Source organism: Sander vitreus, chromosome 1, assembly GCF_031162955.1.
Source record: "Sander vitreus isolate 19-12246 chromosome 1, sanVit1, whole genome shotgun sequence".
NCBI classification, from domain to species: Eukaryota; Metazoa; Chordata; class Actinopteri; order Perciformes; family Percidae; genus Sander; species Sander vitreus.
Genome location: NC_135855.1, coordinates 18,818,547 through 18,839,713, shown reverse-complemented (window position 1 = coordinate 18,839,713; position 21,167 = coordinate 18,818,547). Strand labels below are relative to the sequence as shown.

Here is a 21,167-nt window from a genome sequence, read left to right as displayed (position 1 = left end):
GCACACACATATTTCATTTATTTCAGTGATGCAGTCAGGTTTTATTGACATTGTAAACCAGACAAGGGCAACCTAGTCTCACATTGCTAGACCTTCCTTCACAATGCTGCTGAGGGACTGGCTAGTCCACACAGCATTTCGGGATAGGAGAAAAACGTGCTCTGGTTTATTGGCATTTCTTTAAACCAATCACAATCGTCTTGGGCGGCACTAAGCCCCAGACACAATGACAGTGCCGCTGCAAAATAGCCTCAGGAAGGAACTTGTTTTGGTGGAACGTGTCTACGTTCAAAAGTTTTTTAGCCGTGCAACAGAAAAACTCAGATAGTCTAGCTAGCTGTCTGGATTTACCCTGCAGTGATCTGAAAAGGAGTTAATTATAGTCCTCACAAATCGACCAGAGTTTAACACAAAGAAAGCGGAGGTGACGGACATCCGGCCTAAATAGAGGGACATCAGGCGAAATTTCCGGCGGCATCTGAGCAATCCTGTAAGTGGAACGTCATCAATATAGACTAAGTGCAACCTGACAAACTTCTAAATAGCAGATTATGAATTGCATCTCCAACCTCAATAGCTGTGCTGATTTTAATGTCTCACCCATTAGTTTCACCTAGGCTAATCGACAAAATTGTTAAAATAAGAATATTTTACTATTATGGATTTCAGCTTTAACTGGCCCTTCTGATAACTAATATAACTTCTGTTTTGATTGTTTTTATGTTTTTTACTACTAGCACAAGCTTAGGGCTATAAAGATGGCAATGCCAATTGTTTAGTTCAAACAACAAGAATGTATTTAAGAATATACACCATGAAAATAGTGACACAGGCTTCTCTACAAGACTGGTAATAATGCAGGAACTGCCTAAAGACCGAAACAAATTGGCAATTAATGAGTATTGGGGCCCCAGGGCAGTTGCCCGCTTTGCCCAATTGGTAAACCTATCTTGCCTCTAGGGGCGACTAGCATTGAAGATTAGGTCAAAGTTGAAATTTAGTTTAACTTCCTGTCTGTTGCATGATTTGTTTCAATTATATTAAAAAATATTCTTTTATAGGACTCAAACCCAGGATGTTGTGGTCATATGGTATGGGCGTTAGCCAACACAGTGCTGACTTTATTGGACGTAACACAACCAGACTTTAAGCACTGAAATAGACACTCTGCTAAAAAACATCATCTGTCTAATCAGCAGCAATCAAAACAACTTTACTTCAACCCCCTACTGAGACCTTCTTGTTTGGCACAATGTGTTGCTGTAATTTTGCAGCCGATTGTGGTCTCCTCTCAGTCAAGCTGTGGGGCCACTGCTATTCAACTATGTTCCTTTTCAATTAAATTAGTAAAAAGATGTGGCAGTGTGGATCCTTTAAAAGCTGGTAAACAGAAACACAATTAGCATTTATGAGTGCAAATAGAAAGTCCTTAGCACAACAGGGTAGCTTTCCACTTATATAAACCAGCACTCAGCCCTGACTGTTTAATCTTACATTCATCAGCAGCACTTGTGTTCCTGACAAAACAGTAGCTCACAATTAGAAGCAGAGCAAATATAAAAGCAGAGATTGACTAACTGTGTCTGCTGGATGTCTCATGTTGACCACACCTTTTTTTTCCTTTCTTCCCAGGCTAGAAACCAAAATGACACATTGACTGGGAGGAAGACCACAAGCCACCTAGTGTTAATGGTCACAACAGCTTTATGCCACAGACTTTCAAATAACTACAGCAGCATTAAATTTATAACAGCCGCTCTCATCAAGTGGTAATGTAATGTTGGTGGAGGTTTTAAAAGGTCCAATATGTAATATATTTACTGTAATAAATCCAAAAATGACCCTATTGCATCATCAGATATTAAGGAAACATGCTAAGTTGAAATACTATCTTTTCTGACAACAATGCTAATGCCAGTATGTTCTCCTTTTGAAATTTCCGTTCCGTGACGGAATTTTTCAACTGCCCAGATATACCATGAAAGCAGCAAACAAACGGGATCAACGAAGATAAATTCTACCCAACCTAAAAAAATAACGGCATGTTTCTAACAGTTGCGTGACCAGAGATGTTACAAAACCCAGGTAAATATTGGAGATGTATTTGAAAGATGGAGACAGCTTAGAGCCCAAAAGGATGCCAAGTTGGCTAATTTCCTCCTGAACAGGTAGCTAAGCCTTAGCTTCAAGCTAATTTATCAGGGCTACAAGGGACGGGCATTTTATGTCATTTCAACATTTGCGTACTCACATTGAATTATATAGCTAGAGTACCCGAGTTGGTTACTTGCAAAAATAAATTGAGACACAGCCAGTAAAGTGATCCCGACTGGTCCTGGTAAACGCCGCCATGCTAACCCTGCTAATGTTACCAGAGGACCAGACAAGCGGGCCACGGCTGTTTGCAACGTGTAGCCTGTTCAGCGGACGTAGCCAACGATGGTGAGTTATTTTAAGCCAAGAGAGGGGGGCTGTAAATCGGGAGGACAGTGAGTTTACAGTGTGTTTAGTGATTGTTGCCGTAATTCTAAACCAATAAAGTGTGTTCAGTCGGGTGGAGAGGACGGCAAGGCTGTTGTGTTTAGCGGTTCCTACCGTAATTCTAAGCTGAAAAATTGTGTCTGTCAGTTGGGTACAGAGCTCCGTGTGATCATGGGCTCCTATGACTGTCAATTTAGCCAGCATCTAACGTTAGCTACTCCGCTGTGCTGTGAAGTAATGTCTGGCTATGTGAGACAAGCGTCTAGCAACATTGTTGTGGATGTTCTGGTCATGGTCTGGCAAAGCGAGACTATGGATGCTGCAGTCTCAGCCTGGCAACCTCCGTGAACTTCGAGTATGGGTCGGAGGGGTGGGGGAAGACGACTCTCTCCAGTATTTTGAATTTGTACTGCAGTAACTATTTTAAACACTAGCTGTCAGTATACATATTGCACCTTTAAGATTAACAACGGGATGTTAAAAACAGACTTTGTACTACTATCTCCAGTCTCTCTTTTTATATTTTCCAAATGTTTGCCTGTGGATGGGTTGGACAGCAACGCGCAGGCTGTGTACGGATGCATGCAATGCAGCACTCTGTTGTACGGCTGTAAACAGTCTCAAAGGAAGGAATCTTATAAAGTAAACAAGCCCCCAGAGCAAATGCGTGCAAACTATTGTCGGAAAAACACGGAGACCCCATAATCTCAACCAGCGTGAACCAATCCACTTACCTGGCACTGCTCATGAGCCATCCCCACACCTCTCTCACCTGCCACTGAATGCAAACCATGCCCACATGGTTTGCATTCTCCTGATCACCCTGTCGGGGTTGTATTCGCTATAACAACTGCCTCACTCTACATTATCCCACTTATTACATGGCTATTTACCAAATAAATTAATAATTTGACACAAAATATTGATTTAAAAAGGACTTTATTGATTTAAATACGATTGTATTGCTTCCGCTAAAGAAAATAGTCCGTTCCGTCTCTACGGTTGGAATCCTGTGTCCATAGCAACGTAAACTCTGCAGCTGTTTAATGCAACCCTCCGGCTATTACTCAACACCACAGTATCTCCCCCTCCTGCAGCGAATACATTTCTGGCAAAAGCCACCGGTCCGGTCCTGGCACGCATTTTATCCCCCTTACAGGCTGTGGTTGTAGTCGTATACATTTTATGAGTTGGGCTGTTATGGGGTGCTGCCGTGCTATCGCTAGCTATAGGTGGACAAATTACCAAGCTGCTGTTTTACTCACTGCAGGAATTGACATGGCATGGCAGTGTTGTAGTGAGCTAGCGGACTATTGGCTGCTCTAATTCACATTAAATTGAACATTTCCGTTGACGGTGACCTGAGACACGGTGAATGGCTTCTTTGGGAATATTTATGTTGACATTTATGCCCTCATTCATCTTGTTTCCTTTTTGCACAGCCGCTGCAGTTGCCACACCTGTAATGTTAAACATGTTGCAATGTAAGCTAACTAATTAGCGTTGCTGTTCCTACGGCTGAAGTTACTGCATAGCGATCAGAGACCGTATATAAAGATGTAGCGATAGACGCTCACCAGATCTGCTGTCATTGCTTGAATTGGAGGACAGAAGTTGATCCACGTTTCCCCACTTTTTGCCACAGCTGATAAATTATCTGGACTTCTTTCAGCGGATTGATAGCTGTCCTCCAGAGTGAGCAGAACTGCGTCCATGGCAACGCTCTGCTATGCATGGCAACGGTGTGTTATCCTTAGCAACGGTCTGTTATCAACAAATAACAGACCGCAGAATGCCTTAGAATTCAACCAAGCCATGTAATAAGTCTGTCACATGTTTGTAAATACCGTAGGACAGTTGAGTGTCTGTTATCTAAACTGCTGAAGTCAGTTGAACAGGCGAGTGTGTTTTTCCTCAGATAATGATGAGATGGGCTATATCAGATAAAATCTTACATGAAATCAGTTTGCCTAAAATGACAAAATGATTGGTTTTGGCAAGACTAGATTAACTGAAATGTTCAATATAATCTGATAGTCTGCATTCAAATATTTACTGAACAAGTTACTGAAGAGTGAAAGAGAGGCATTAGCACAATGTAGCCTACTTAAATTGACTTAACATATGTTCAAGGTGGAGCTTTCAACTTTAATATAGGCCTAATGCTGGATAGTTTAATGAATAATAATGCATCCTATTTCAATTGTGATATTTTGAGAGTAAAATCTGAATCTGCAGTGTAACCAGTTACATTTCTCTGTCAGGTAAATGTAGTAGTACAATGTTTTCCTCTGAAGTAGAAGTACACAGTAAGACAGTAGTATACAGCTGAGTTTCATTGGAGTCCTGTAAATTAATTTGGGGGAACAATTGTTCTGGAGAAAGCTACAAGCAGCAATACCTCAGACCAAGAGTTTTGAACGTGCACTGCATTAGTAGATTAAACAAACCACATGTAGCGTGTTGACTGGTGAGCATTTGATGTGTTGATTTGAGGATTTGAACCAGGTTAGCTGCTTTTAGTCTTTATGCTAAGATAGGCTAATTAACTGCAGGCTCTAGCACAATATTTAACAAACATATGATTGTGGTATCGATTTTAATCCCATCCTCTCATTTCCCAACAAGTCAAACTACTCTTTTAAAGCAAAAGTTTGCACATTTTGGAAAGTATGCTTATTCCTTTGAGCTTATAGGTGCTGGTAGGTGTGGTGGATATAGGTACATTTTGACAAAGCCAGGCTAGCAGTTACTCCCTGTTTCCAGTCATTATGCTAAACTAACTGGCTGTTGGCTGTAGCTTCATATTTAACGCACAGATATGGGAATGGGTTCGCTCTTCTATCCAAATCTCCACAACCAAGTGGATGAAAGTATTCCTTTAAGGGGTCACAAGCCAAAATGTTCAAAACTAACAGTTCATATTTTTATGATTGCCCTTTTTAGGCTTGCACTTATATGCGATGTAACTGCACATGCAAATGTAAAATCATTAATGAAATGTTTTAAAGTTGTTGCGGAATTCATTTGGACCATGATGACTTACCACACCATCAGGGACCAAGTTATAACAAAATCCTTTCCATCTTATTTCACATAAGGAAGGACACGGACTGTATTATTTACAGAAGTTGGAGTATCCTTCAGTTTTGCAGTTAACACACTGCTTTGATAGTTCCTCAAATCACAGCTTGTCCCAAAGGAGGGCATTCCTTTGATCTAGTGATCTCAGACCGTTTTGCTGTGATTTGAGTGCTTCTCCCCAGACAGTCTCTCAGGCACCTCAACAGCTGATTCATAGTGGGTTCCATTTCTGAGTTTTATTGACTCCTGCCCCACGGGGCGCTGGAAATGCACAGGTTGGTTGCCATGGATGTAAGACAAACCTGCACAGGGCGGAAAAAAAAAAAAGATCTCCCCTGAAGCCCTGCTCAGCAGGCTGAATATTTGTGCATTGTGTAGGCGACGTGCAGGAACCTCACAACCGGTGAATGAAAACATGCAGTCCTGAGAGACTTACTGACAGACCAGGAGAAAAAAAAAAGTGATGTGCTGGAAAGCTCAAAGGCCGTCTGCGTCTTTATTCTTTCTATTTTTTTCCACCCCAGTTGCCCAGCTATCTTTTGGCTATGAAATGACTTGAAAGGCAGCGGTCAGGTTCATTTAAGGACGAGATATTCAAAATGTTAAGGCACATTTCTCTAAAGCAAACCAAAAAATGTAATGAGCCATTACTGTGCTTTGAAGCTCAACACACAATTAACATCTCAAGCACTTGTTTTCATTTCATTTGTGTTACTCACTATGTTAAAGCATTGAGTGCTTTTTCTACATATGCCCTTGAAGATTTTTTATAACCGTGGCCCATTACAAGCAGAAAAAACATCAAGTCCCCCAGGAAAACAAACATTAAAAATAGCATTTTATTGGTCTGTGTTATTTCTCAGTGTCTCCTGAGTGCTTCAGACTGTTATCCATCTACATTCCTTTAATTTCCTCACCCCCCCAAACCCCCCTCTCCCTTCAGCTGCATCATATAAAAGATGCCTAATTGAAGGCTTTGCACAAAACAAATGACCACATTAGCCTGCCCCCTTTTAACTCGTCCTTCTTCCTGTCTGTGGTTGCAATGCATTATACACTCTGCTTGTTCTCTGTTGTCTTTCAAATTACAGCGCAGGCTGCCAATCATTCGGAGACTAAAACTAAGGGACTTGTTTTTCTGCAGAGACCAAACCCACCCACCTCCTAAGAGAGATATATATTTCTTCCTGTACTCCACAAAAGTGTTTATGATGAAGCAGAACAGTAATACTTCTGAGGGCAGCCAGTCAACGTAAAATTATATTTCAATTTCAAAACCACCTGTAAAGTTGTTGGCCCGTTTTCACTTCCATTATAATCTGAAAAGACCCAAAACAAAACTCACAGTCACACAAGATAAAATAAACAATTCACTCATATATTAATTCAGCATCATTGAACACTCCCTGGATAGGAAAGACGAATTAAATGCTTGACTTGTGTTTCTTTTATTTCTGCACATGAACAGCAAAACAGATCCTTCCCCCCCACTCTGTTAAGATCTAAGAACCTGCCAGACATTTCTGTCCCTCCGTGCTTCCCATACATATGGTGCCACAGTGAGTTTTCTCTATGTGACAAAGGCTCTTAAAACCTCTACGGCCAAACAGAACAATGCCACGTGGGTGGCTCTCTATCTCTGGTATGTATGTGTGTGTATGTGTGTATGTGTGTGTATGTGTGTATGTGTGTGTGTGTGTGTGTGTAAACAGATATTGTAGACTGAGTCAAAGAGTCTGCATCAACATTTGAACAAGCATCGGCTTTCATCAGCACATATTTACCTTAATAGCAAGACAAACAATATTGAATAGGCGGGAAAGAATAGTTGAGGAATACTTCACCCTCAAAATGATCATTTGTATATAAATTAAATTACTCACCCCATTACCTTGAATTTGTAAAGAAAAGTTAGTTTTTCTCGCATGCCTCTACGGTAAACAAAGAATCCAAAAACGGAGAATATAGGGAGTAATAGTTAAAAGGTAACACGGGGTGAGTAATTGATTTACAAATTATTATTTTGAGGGTGAAGTATTCCTTTAAGGCAGAGTTGGTAATGATCATACCGTATGTTTAAAACAAACACGACTTCTGTTAGCAATGCGGCGATGACGCACATTGAGCCTAGGCTCGTACACGGGAGGGGTAGAGTACGCGCAGCGGGGCAAGGAGGCATTTCATTGGTTCTTTCCAAGCGGACCGCGAGGCAGTGATCGGTGGCCGTTTTTACAGGATTACAGCAGCTACAGATGACGGATCTTTTTCACTCCTTTTTCAGAGCCCATAAGTTATTTATTGCTGTCGCGGTGTAAAGACCATTTCAAACAATTAATAAAAAAAAAGTGTATATTGAAAATGGTTACCAATCCTGCCTTTGTTTGTGGTACACATTTTTTTCATGTGTAATTAATTAAAAGTTATGATAAATATGAACCACTTTTTACCAGCTATGTACCAGGTGGTGGTGGTAACGTGCCAACAAATGCTCCTTTTACACAGCCTTTTCAAGGCGGAAATGTTATTCTGCCTCGCCATTTTGTATAAAAATGTACGGACACGGAATGGTGGGACAGAGTTGTCTAATCCGTCAGCGTAGGTAGTAACAGAGCAGAATCGACGTCTGTATAAAAAGGACAGCCGGCATGGCGGGAACACACACACACACACACACACACACACACACACACACACACACAGCCGATGCTGTTGTGTTACACGTCACGCCTATTTTGCTTCCCAAATGCCAGCAAGCTGTCTAAAAATCACACACTGGGGCAGCATTATTCCTCCGTAATGGCGAATAATCCTTACGTCAGTATTACGGAATATCTATGTGTAAAAGTGGCTAAAGTCAGCGATGAAGAAGACTGCTGGCAAGCAAATGTTAACAACGCAGGATTTAAATATTAAAAAACAGCTTTGCAAATGTTTTATGGAGGAAGGAAACCCATTCAACATGTTTAGATCCCCATGGATACACACAATGTGTGTTGGAGAGAAACTGGATGTAAACATGACTTGTTTGTTTACAAGAAAAACTCCACAGGGTACCTTTAAACGACCAGTCAATCAACATAGCTCTGGTTTCAGTTTCAACTGTTGGCTGGCCTAAAGAAGAAATCTGAATATGTAAACATGGTCTAATTATTCAATAAATCAAGAAAATAATCATCAGATTTACCAATAATGAAAAGAATAGTTTGCAGCCCTTGTTTGGACTGCAGTTAAATAAAATCACAAAAACATTCCTAAATGTAGTGTTAGGAACACTACATAATGACTTAATAAATGTAACATTGAGAGCAGTCACTCTGCTGCAGCGACTCTAGCAATTTAAGTCTCATATTAAACGTCTGTTGCCACTTGTATTACACAGCCTGGATGTAGCAGCCGCCAATGTTTGTTGACTGATGAGAGCCGATGTTGACAGGGATCTCTGTTTGGTTTGGCAGGAGAGCACACTGGCTGCCATTCCACAGATGAAACCATGAGACTGCTGCTCGTTTTGTGAGTATTTTGAAAGGGCTTCCAGCTTCTGCTGTTTTGACTTGTCCTGTGCGAACAAACCAGCCAGCTCTTAGACTCTTAGACTACGAGAGTAGTATTGTCTGTGTAGCGAAAGCCTGATTTAGCTTACTCTTCTGTGCCATAGTCCTTCATTGTTCCAAAAACCCAACAAATAAAATAAATGGTCTGTTGACCTATTCTTCATTTGAGTCAATCCCACACACACTGTCCGGCTGCTGTAAATACTCACTGGAGCACTAAATTAATAATAATCCCCTGCTGGAAACAATCCCCAACAAATATACTCATTCCTGTTTAAAGTAACATTTGCTAAAAATTTCATGTTTTGGGTGTGTGACCCGTTAATATATAATTAGACACGGTGGCCCGACGTCATCTGACGTTTCTGCTTTGCTTATTTTATGTGTTGCTTTGCTCGGGTCTTTGATAAACTAAATAAACCCAATGGCAACATCAACTGCTGCTGTTGTGTTGGGGAAACTCAGGCTGTCATTTTCTTTAGTCTGTGGCCCAACAGGTAAATTAGGTCTCCAACCTAACGCTAGTAAAAGTGATGGTATTGAGATATGAAACAAACATGTATACACTTTAAACCAACAATTGAAATAACTCGCCTCCGTTTGCCCAACGTTGTTAAAGTGTATGTACGTGCATAGGGGTGTTCTACCCGGACGTTAAGTAAAAACAAGTTAGGTAAACAAACTTTTTTTTTTTTATTTGTTCCATTGAGAGATGATCTACGTTTTTGTTAGTTTAATACTTAATAACGCCAGCCTTGTCCACAGAGATGGGGACTCGAGTCTGAGACTCGGACTCGAGTCGTACAAACGGCTGACTTCAGACTTGATTCGGACTCGAGCTTCGAGACTCGTCAACAACCTGTTGTCATGCAATTATTGCTTTTTAAATCAAAATGTATTCATGTATTTCTATTTTCTTTTATTGGCGCATATAAGGGGAAACGTATGACGAGCTGTAGGTCCCCTGCCCTTTGCCATAATGTGCAACGTAACGCATGCGCCTATGTGCGCGCACTCGCATATCAAAATATGCATTGCCGATGGCGACACCAAATGCCTTTTCTCATTAGTTTTGCTTTCAATAACTTGGTAAACAGAGGCAGTAAGCTAACTGCTACATGTAAAGTGTGTGGCACCAAGATAAATGATGCTGGATCAACAACGTCAAACTTCATCAGGCATCAAAACGCACCCAGATAGGTCAGTCAGTCACACACTAATGTGAAAGAGACCTTACATTTAGCATATATCGTCACAGGTAACAAGCTAACCATCGCAAAGTGTTGTGCTAATGCTGGGAACAGGCAAATTGTATCTTATAGTTAGTGGTTGCTGAGGCTAAGAAATCCATGGCGCACAGGAGGCGGGACACACGGATCCATCTCCCCAGGAACAAACGCTGTGTCGGGTGGGCAAACTCATGTGATGCGTAATTGATCACGTGGATGATTTGTAGGCTATTAAGTGAACAAGGTGTACCCGGTCCACCAAACACTGGGCCGTCTTCACTGTCTTAATTTTGCACATATTTCTGTTACTGTAGTCCTATTTACTATTTCATTATTTCATCCATGCGTGGCGCAGCGGATCCGTGCGCACTGTCACCTGCCGTGGAGACGCTGGCCTCACTAACCTCTCCTCCTCTGAGTCGGGTCTCCCTCGCGCTGGACTCAGTTTCACTGAGCGTACTAACACTTAGAAAATAAATGGCATTACATCAGTGAGTTCATACTGCTTATTGTGCGTAATTTGGACTGACACTGAGATGCATGTTGTTCTGTAACTGGTGTGGCGCTGCCACTATTCTCTTGATTTCCACTTTTTTTGAGTGAAAGAAACGTTACATTTAGCATATATAATCACAGGTAACAAGCTAACCATCGCAAAGTGTTGTGCTAATGCTGGGAACATGCAAATTGTATCTTTATAGTTGTATCCATATGATGTGACAGACTTAGGTTAATATTTCACCAGGTCCGAGGTCTAGAGGGATGTGTTAAGTAGACCCCATGAAGTTATCCAACAACTGATTTTGATACTGTACTGTCTGGATGGTAGCTACAGAACATGTTTTGAATTCATAAGATTTAACAATACAGTGTTAGGGACAGATCAGATGGCCAGAGACTTGAGACTTGACTTGAACTTGCCCCTCAAAGACTTGAGACTTGACTTGGACTCGAGCTCAAAGACTTGAGACTTGACTTGGACTTGCAACAAATGACGTGAACATCTCTGCTTGTCCAACAACTTTCATAAAGCTGTTTGCAACTTTGTTTTAAGTTAACAGTATTTTAAAAGGTGGCATGCTTCATAAACTTCATAAATGCTGAGTATTTGCGTTCACCTTCAGGGTAGACACATCAAACGTCTGACGACACAAACAGGGCTTTGCCCCTACAAACCTCAACTAGAACACTGTGATCATGCCGAGACTCTCCTATAAATCATTTCAGTTTAGGAGGAGGATAACAGCACGTCTTTAAAGTGAGAGACATCGTTAAAGAGAATTGGCTTAATGATATGTCTGAGACTGTACATTCAAGTCATAAGCTCTGTATTTGTTTCCCACTCATTTTAGCTTTCATATGATATCAATCAGCTCGAGTGGGTGAAACATCCTACGCTGGGCAGGGAGAGCACGCAGACAGAGGCACGTTGATGCCTGTAAGTTAACTGTCAGTCATTGCTGAATGAAAGGATGGAGACTAATGGAAAACAATGAATGAGAGAAAGAGGTTGAAAACAAATGTGGGGATGGGTGGCAGCCTGTTTACAACGTGTCTATGATGGGATAACTGCGTTCCAGAACTCTAGGACTCTTTTAGGACACAGTAAAGCAGGACACATTGCACAGGAAGAGAAGCTATTAGTAAAAGCCCCAGTACATATCCCTGACAGACATTCACCCTTACAGTCTCCTATAGGAACAGCCAACCTATCTAATCTCGAGATCAGAGTGTAGCGGTAGATCTGGAAGGAGGACAGACCCTCCTCTGTTTGCTCTGAAGTGGAGCCTCACTGCACGCACACATGCACTGACTCATCCACTGTTTTTACAACACCCACACAAACCCAAACTCCTAAATGTGTACTCCAACTCGGAAACACACACAAACATCTACAATTACCCATGTAAACATTTGCGCTCTCATCTCAACATGTGTTTATGAAGTTCAACCTTTACAACGGTGATGACTAAACACACACACACTGGTTAACTCTTACCTTGAAAAGCAGCAACGTTGCGCGAGATCAGGAACTTGAGGCTGGAGCTGGACGTCTGGACGAGGTTCTGGATGTCTCTCCGGGCCGCCACCTGGTACTTCTCCTCCATCTTTTTGGTGCAGCAGGTCAGGTTCTTGGACATGCACACCTGAAGGTCTGAACCTAAGAGTCATTGGAAATAAATGTTATGATCTTAAAAACATAACAGACAAGGGGCTAGGATTAAAATAGTTTATCAATCTTCAACTTGATTTCCTAATCCACTTAAGCCATAAATGACAAATGTTTTTGCTCACAAGAAAAATATTAACACATGATATTCTTGAAAAATACAAAATAATCAATAAGTAACATCAACATAGTCAAATATAACTGATAATAAACTTGGTATATGGGTTAAACATATGTTTTAATTGTGCAGCAAACATAATCTTTTTATTTAAGATTTTTTTCTCAGAACAGGTACATGGTGGAAAAACGACCTGTATTTTTCAGAGAAAGGAATGTTTACCTCTGTGACTTGAATGTAATGCTGATACAGTACTTGAGAATCGTAAACATGAGGCAGGGGATTTGCATGCTCTCTATGATTGCCCCACTTTCCTTTACACATTCCACAGACATGCAAGTCAGGTGGATTAGACACCTTAAACCGCCCGAAGGGGAGTATGAGTAAGTGAGTGCGTCTAAACATCTTCTGTATTATCTGCATGATACAACTGTCCAAAGTGGGAAGCAGCTTCGTTTCGCAGCATTCAACCGCAAGAGAACAAGACTAAGAGTCGAAAGCCACGCAATCTATTCAATGGAGATATTTCACTCAGAACCACAAAAGGTCAACCTGTGGCGCTAGAGGAAAAGTCAGGGGATCATGATCATAGTCAGTCTGGGGACCATGAATGTCTGAACAATCCCCGTTGATATATTTCAATTAAAGAGCAACAAACTGAGATTGCCATCCTAGAGACACACGCAGTAGCACAAATAAACTAAGAACAAGGTGTATAAAGAAAATTGGAAACCCAGAGCTAATCATGTCTGGGGTGAAACATCGGCAGTTTATTCTGTTCATATAAAATCATTTAAAAACCATAATGGTAGTAGGCTATATGCCTTAAACATAAGTTAACATCTTACAATCTTAACAAGTATGTAAAGTATGTAAAGTAGTATAACACAATGGTTACGTATTTCTAGCAAGTTAAAATATGTTTTAGTGGAGCAAGAAAACCAAAACACGTATATCCTGAGAGGAGATCTGAGTCAGAGCGTTATCGCATAAGCAATAAGTGATGTCTCAGGTTTTCCACTACGGACAAATGTAAGCAATCTGCACACATAGGGGACAATCAAAACATCTTAAAAGAGACCCAAAACTCTGCAAAAGCCTCTCTGACATGTCTAGGCACAGAGTGTGCCGAGCTGTTGCCAGAGCTGTTGCTATCAGCTCCCTGCGAGGTTCAAGAAGAGGGAGCAGAGCGGGCGATGGCACACGTGGAGGAATTTAAACTCTCCCAGATAAGACCTCTTGAAAGAGCCCCAGGTCTTGCTTTTTTTTACCTAAATGCTTCCCGGGAACTATTTCGAAAAAGAGCAGCTTATTTTGGCCTAAGAGATAGACTTCTGACTTACTGTGTTCTGACCTAAACTAAAGGCTGTTTGGTACTAGAAAACATGGAAACAGCTCTCTCTCAGATTCCTGGAATTTCTGGAAGTTATTTTTCACAAGCCCACACGCCCAATTATTGATAACTTGACTACACCTCTAGCTATCTCCCATTACACTATCTGATGTATTTCAGTTCATATATCTGAATCCATCAAGGAAACGATTTCCATCTTTCCAACGTCAAGATGCATTTGGACTTGGAGGACGGGTGTGAGGTTGCCAGAAAGGTCAACAGAGGTGCAGCTATAAACAGTAGCAAGTGTTTTTACAGGGTTAGTAGAGATCAGGAGCTTATCATCACTAGGCCTACTAACAGAGGCACCCACTGCGCACACAATTTATCTCAGAGAAAGTACTACTCAGTTAAGAAACAGCACGGAGATTTAGATTCACTCTGGCTCATTTTAGGGGCAGGAGTGGTGATGGCATTTATAAGGGTTATTTAGAGGTTTAGGAGGAATTTGGGGGTTTTCTGTTAGTGTAATCAGTTTCATCACAGCGGCAGAGGAAAGGAGTGGTGAAGTTTGTAGGGAGCAGTTTGTGGCAGGATGGTAGTCAACACAATTAAAAGATTTACTTTTCCGAGAGAGAGCAGCATACAAGCCGTCCAGTCAATGACAGCCCACATGAAATATCCACACCCCATAATTCCCCCCCTAAACCTTGTAGAGAAGTATCATGTGGAATTACATTATGGGTGGTGTTCAGAAAAGTTAAGTGAAGCCCAGTTTACCTAACTTTACACAAAATAATTCCTGTTTATCCGGGCAAGCCACTTATCTGCTTTAGACAGCCGAAAGGAGCATAGTGTGGTTTCTTTTTCAGTCAGGACCAACAAGTAATCTCAGCAGCTTTAGGTCCTAGTTTCATATTTTATATTAGCCCATGTAATAAAGTGTAAGTAAACAATAAGGGATACCTTTTACAGGCTGTTTTGTTGTGCAAAAACTAGGAAAAATCTATCTCCAAGCATGTTCCTGTAACTATTGCTAAGCATTCAGAGTATTTGAAATATTTCAACATTTATTATGAACCTGATACACTGCTGAACATAAACTAGATTAACTGTGTGTATGTCTAAAGAATCTAAAATAAGTTATGTGAGTGGTTTTCTTGCAGCAATCTATGACACACACACAGTATATCTTCTAAATAGGCCTATCTGGATTTAAAAGTCACACATGAAGATGCACTTTAAACCGCCTACGGCCCTCCTGGTCTACTGTCTATATTATTATCATGACTGCACACATGCCTCTAAAATGTGTTTTAAAATGTGTGTTTTGTAAAAACTGTACTTCAAGAGTAGAGTACTTCAAGAAGCCAGAAAATGACAGGTTAAAACGCTACAGTGCAGTAAGTGAGCTCCACAGGAAGGTAATATGGTGTTGAATTACCTCCCAGGGATATTTCTTTCAATCAGTGGTTGGCAATGGCATGTTGACGCTTTGGTTGCTATGAAGATTTATATCAAGTAAATGTGCAAATTATCAAAATAAATAAAATAATAATGATTTGTATTAGTGGCTGGTTTATGACAATGTAACTGAAGGGGAAAACAAAAACAATTATCCAGACAAAACACACACACACACACACACACAGCTGCATATGCTTAACTCCAACATACCTGGTCTGGGGCTTAACGGCAATAATTGATTTGGTCCAATTTGTCTGAGTTGGAAAACTTTCCGCACTTCGTCGCATCTGTTTGGGCTTCCAAACCCTAATCCAGAGCAACACGCCATGAAGAAAACGTAGTTCGTCCACAGCACACCCATTTTAATAAAATCCACACAAAAAAAGAAGCTTGTTTGTAAGTTAAGGTTTCTTCTAAACCTTTAGTCTGCTCAGGTGAGTCCCGTCCACATCTCAGGTTTCAGGGTTGAGCGTCGACCATGTGGCGTTTGTGTTTGTGTCGGTGAAACGCTCCAGATAATCATTTCAGTCCAGACTCGCGAAGAGAAAGTTGCAGCGGTGTGACGAGTCTGTTTGAAAGCGGCATGTTGTCCAAGTTCGCTGGACCGACAGCAGAGGCGGTACCGTAACGTTACCTGGACTCAGCGGCTGGCTGGATGTACAGCTGAGCTGCGGCCTGACAGCGCCATCTAGTGGGCCCGCCCCAACTCTGATTTAAGACTTCATGATTTACTTTTAATGACAATTTAATGTGCATTAGCTACTTAAGAAAACAAAAACTCACTTTAAGTGTTAAAAATAAATAATTAAATTAGTTTATTCATGGTTAGTACTGTGATTTGTACGGATTTATTAATGGTTTGGTTCACAAAAGATATGAGTAATTTAGCTATTTTAATGTCCTTTATTCAAAATCCAGCTAGACAGCAGCAAAGAAAACAATTGCAATAAAATGGCTTAAAAAGGAGTCGCCAATTTTCATTAAATTAAAAAAGAAAGTTATGAATTAGAGGGTTGTTTTAATTTGCTGGTCCTAAATAATGTGAAGTTGTTTTCCCCTCAGTAAATCCTTAATTTTAAGAAGAGTTGCATTAAAAAGTATGTAAAACTATAAAGGATTTGGTTAGTTTTTCTACATTTTTATTACAACTTGTAGGGTCTGCATCCAACCACCAAAAAATGCATAAAGGCCAAACTTAAACAAAATTACAGATCGAGTACATGTGCTTTCATGGTCAATTCACATTTTATGAGCATATGCATATCCTTTGTTTGGACTTTTATTATGCTAAATGGATGTCTGACTACTCCAACCATTCTTAGTATAACCAGTACTGCTATTCAATGTGGACTACTGGGTTCAAACTGCAGTCTTCAAGGCTGCGATCTTAAATGTCTGTCTGGTGCTCATTGCAGACTGCATCACTGCTGCTCAACTTTATGTTACAAGATTAGAACATGCAGCATGTAAATTCAGTTTGGAAAGGATTCATTTAATGTCGCGACATTGTGGTCAATAGACCATGTAACTAAAAAAAAAATAAAAAAATACTGGTAAATTTTTAATGTTAAATCAGAATGCCGAAAGTGTGGAGAATCAGGTTATTGGCCATAAAAACACATTTGTTGACAAAAAAACACCTTTGACCATCGCATTCCATTTAGTTTAAACAAGTGTTCCATAAGGTGGTATTACACCTAAGGTGGTTTAATGCCTGTAACCCATTGTGAGATTTGCATAATAAAACATTCAGATAAAGTAAAAAGTGTAAACAATTTAATATATACCAAGCAACATTACAATGAACTAATAATCATTTGCATTTCATGCAGACCAAAGCATCACAGGACATGTAGTTGAGTGCAGCAGTTTTCTGATAAACACTAGGTCAGGATCAAGGTCAGCTTCTTTTCCTCGTTCCTATACAGGCCGGGACAAGTGCAATACCTCCAGGTACACAGCATTGCTACTAATCCCCACCTGCACAGGAAGGGACATCAAAATGGAAAAAAATATCAAAATGGAAAGTAACCCCACTTGGCAGAACATAGTTCATTAACCTAGTCAGTTTTGCATGGATTTGCACAGCAAATATCAGTTAAAGCTGAATGCAAACCAGCAAAACTGACCAAGTGATGATTAACAGATCTTAATCCCATAATTATAAAACCTCTGAGCTTCAGAAAGATGCAGTTAGTTAGAAGTACTTCAAGTGCTCACATTGCAGTAGATGAGAAAAACACTACCTGCACTATAAGCACTTTAGTACTGCTGAAACTGAGACACTCGATATGGAATACTCCTGTATTTTTAAACAGTGTGACATGTGTATTATGCAAACAGATTGCGTTTGATGTGACACCCCAAAACCAAAAATCTGAACAGGTGGAGAGCAAGCAGGCCACCATCAGTTTTGCATAGATTTGCACAACTCATCTATTCTTGTAGTGCAACTATGCAAAACTAGCAGAGAACTGCAAGATATTTAAGGCCCAATTAGAAATTAAAAATGGTCTGGTGGCGCATATCACAGCCCCTTATGCCAGAAGGAGCACTTAGGGCAGTAGGTGCTAGTCTATTTCACTATCTGCACTAGATGCACCTTAGCACAAAGACAGTACTTCAAAATGACATGTAACATCAAAGAATGTGAACATCAGTGTCAGGGTATTGCTGTAAGTGCCTCCACTGCAGTAGATATTACATAGAACTACCTGCACTGTAAGCACTTTGACAATACACGGACTGATTACAGCATCGCTGGCCTCCAGCACCATGGGAACGACGGTCACACTGCTCCAGGTATCAATTTTCTGTGGGGTACTGCACTTCATGGTGGATCTGAAAATAAAAACGACACATAGGATTAGGTCAATAAATACGACTTTTTGGCATTGCAACAAGTTACATACGCAGGTTGATATGTGCCGCATGTGTGACCAATGTCTTGTAATTAAAACCGTACCTAAAAACGTTTCCCTCCATTATAAATGTGATTTGTTATCACTGGTTAGTCGATTAAAAACAAGAGTTAGTTGTTGTGATACAAGATGTTATGATTTATCGCAGCAGCACGAGGTCACTGAAAACATGAATGAGCAGCACAGCCTGCGGCCCGCGTTCTCTGCGACACAGGAGCGCCTGCGCAGGGAACGGTGTTGTTCACCCCTCCCCCATCGTCTTTAACATGGCGCCTCGAAGTGCGCCAACCTTAGCATAAACGACTTTAAAAACAATCACGCTAAACGCCAACGTTGTATTGCACGCTGAAATTTGCAATTGCGTGTTTATTTAGAGAAAACACGGTGGCTTGCCGTTACGGACCTCCTAGAAAACACGACAACCGTCCATGTAGGAACAGATGCTAGCAGCAACCAGCAGCTGTGCGCTGGTTGGGCAGGTAGCTTAGCTAGCTGCGAGCTGGTGTTAGCTTGGTGAAAACATGGCAAACCGTGTTAATACTACAGTTACAATATCTAACGTTAACACTTGGAGATGGCACAGGAGCAGTTTGGGCGTTTTCAGTAAACAGTTGGCTCATTTTTAGATGTGGTTTGCAGACTAATAAAATTTAGACTTTGACGACACTGATTAATAACGTTAGCCTTTAGCCAACAACAAACGAGCACACGTTTGAAAATACACCTATATCTGTCCCGGTGGATTGGCTGTATTCATCTACCATCTTTATCTTAATGTTATACCAGCCTTAATAATGTTATGTTTGTGCTTACCCAACAATACAGTTAGGTTGAATGTATACCGCTAGGCTAAGCTAAAACGCGCGGCCTAAAAGTGCCCCATGTGCTGCTGCTTTGTTCTGGGGGCACTTTAACTCACACACCACTGCACTCGAGACTGAGCAACAAATTAACCACATTTACAAACTTACTTTTCAAATATCTGCCTAGCGTGTTTATAATAATTCGGATGTTGTTATCGGGAGACCGGATTTGTGTCCCACGAGTTGCTAAAGCGCAGCGAAGAATGCTACGGACAGCTTTTCAAATCTCCCTCATGATTCCCTCAATGGTGGAGCAGAGGGGGCTGCCATGCGCCTCACGTTACACTGTTTTCATCGCCAGCATATCATTTATGTTTTAATGTTGGGATATTCCCACCAGCATGATATTCAGACACATTAAAACACATCGTTAGAGATTTCATTCTCAAAACGGAGATAAAAACAGAACCCAAAACCCGACTTCCTTGCCTATAAACATGCGCTCCGTAGACACTCACCAGCCGAAATCCACCATCTTCGCTCACTTGCTTGGGCTGCCGTGTAGTCTCTCACCGACAAAAGAGAGAAATAAATACGTAACTATTCCGAAAACTTTTCTACCGGCGGACAAAAGCGAAACATAAAGTGAAATCCGAACCGACCGTGAGTCAATCTATAGCGCAGATACGCTGGTTAAAATGATTGCGGGGTTAGGAAAGTGGCGCGAAGGCGACCAGTTGGTAACCATGTGGGTGAATGAAGGGCGGCTCCCACTGAACGTAAATATCTAGCTACAACCCCCAACTCTCCCTATTAGCATACATAAACTACGGTAGCCTACTTCCGACCACATCTTCAACCAAACAGCATCCACCTCTCCGAAGGAAGGAGACTAGGAGAGGGATACAGACAGGGATCACTGCGAGTTTCAACACCCTTTAGTATAAAAATAAATATATGCATGCATATCGGAAAGCAGCCTGCTTAGTCATACAGTTTTATGTCCATTAAAGTTTTTCATTATGAAAATATATAATATTAAACCATGGCTTTTATTTTAATCAAAATAAGCGCTGAGTAGTAAAACTAATCTATAACGTCATTGGCCACATTTTATTATTTAGGTGGTAAATGTTTGTTTAATAAAAATTAAAACAACTTATAACCTGTTGCTGATCCACGATGCATTAAAATCAGCCCACAGTGTGTTGTTTTCACACGCATCGACCTGTAGCTCATGTAAATTAGTTACAGTTTTTGTCGGCCCCAATACAAAGAAGAAGAAGAAAAATGTTTTTTTTTTGTATTCTCATTCTGAAATCAAACAAGTTTAGCACATTGTTGTGAATTGTAAATAGGGCCACCTTTAAAGATACAATGACAAAACAATTGATCAGTTATGAGCTGCTCTAGAAGACATGAAGTATGTGTAGGTCTACTTCTTTAAACAAATATTATTCAAAATACATGTTAGAAAGTAGTCAGTTATTATAAACCCATTATAAACTCAGAGTATGTGGGTTGTGGTCAGTAATCCTATTGTTCACAAGCTACAAACAAAGGTCTATCAAAAGTGCTTTTTATAATAATAATAATAATAATAATAATAATAATAATAATCAACATTTTCTTTTCTATCTAAATGTTCAAATAAATTCAGTTCATCAAATCAAAATAGGTTAACAGTGATGTTAGATTACAGTTGATTCTCTAGCTTTTCTATTATAGCCTAATTTGAAATTAATTGATACTGAGACAATAATGAGTTTTGGGTTGGAATGATCTGTTTTAGACTAAGCTTACATTTACTTGAGTAACACTTCAACAGAAATTCCAGGGAAAAAAAAAAGTTGAACTTACTGTTTTACAAAAGTAAGCTCCAACAGCTGATTCAAAGCAACATTTCTATCTGAAATAATGATGATAATAATAATAATAATAATAATAATAATAATAATAATAGTAATAATCTAAGCAAATAATTGAACGATAAAAATGAAACAGATTTTT

General features: G+C 40.3%; 1 protein-coding gene and 1 long non-coding RNA gene across 4 annotated transcripts in view; both read right to left on the bottom strand.

Annotated features, from left to right (window-relative positions):
- gpc5a (glypican 5a) overlaps positions 1-16,050 on the bottom strand; it is a 142,915-nt gene extending 126,865 nt beyond the window's left edge. For 2 of the 3 annotated variants that reach the window (XM_078246973.1, XM_078246963.1), the window contains exons 1-2: positions 15,644-16,050; positions 12,345-12,506 (exon numbers count right to left, since the gene is read on the bottom strand). In XM_078246973.1, the coding sequence (XP_078103099.1) occupies positions 12,345-12,506; positions 15,644-15,794 (313 nt within the window). In that variant the 5' untranslated portion in view covers positions 15,795-16,050. The remainder of the gene's footprint in view (positions 1-12,344; positions 12,507-15,643) is intronic. The other variant, XM_078246955.1, reaches the window with a different exon arrangement.
- Positions 16,051-17,187: 1,137 nt separating this feature from the next.
- Positions 17,188-19,971, bottom strand: LOC144522272 (uncharacterized). The gene is made up of 3 exons (XR_013502388.1): positions 19,676-19,971; positions 18,148-18,274; positions 17,188-17,413 (listed from the first exon to the last, which is right to left on the bottom strand). It is a non-coding gene; the product is annotated as an uncharacterized LOC144522272 (long non-coding RNA).
- Positions 19,972-21,167: the final 1,196 nt, after the last annotated feature.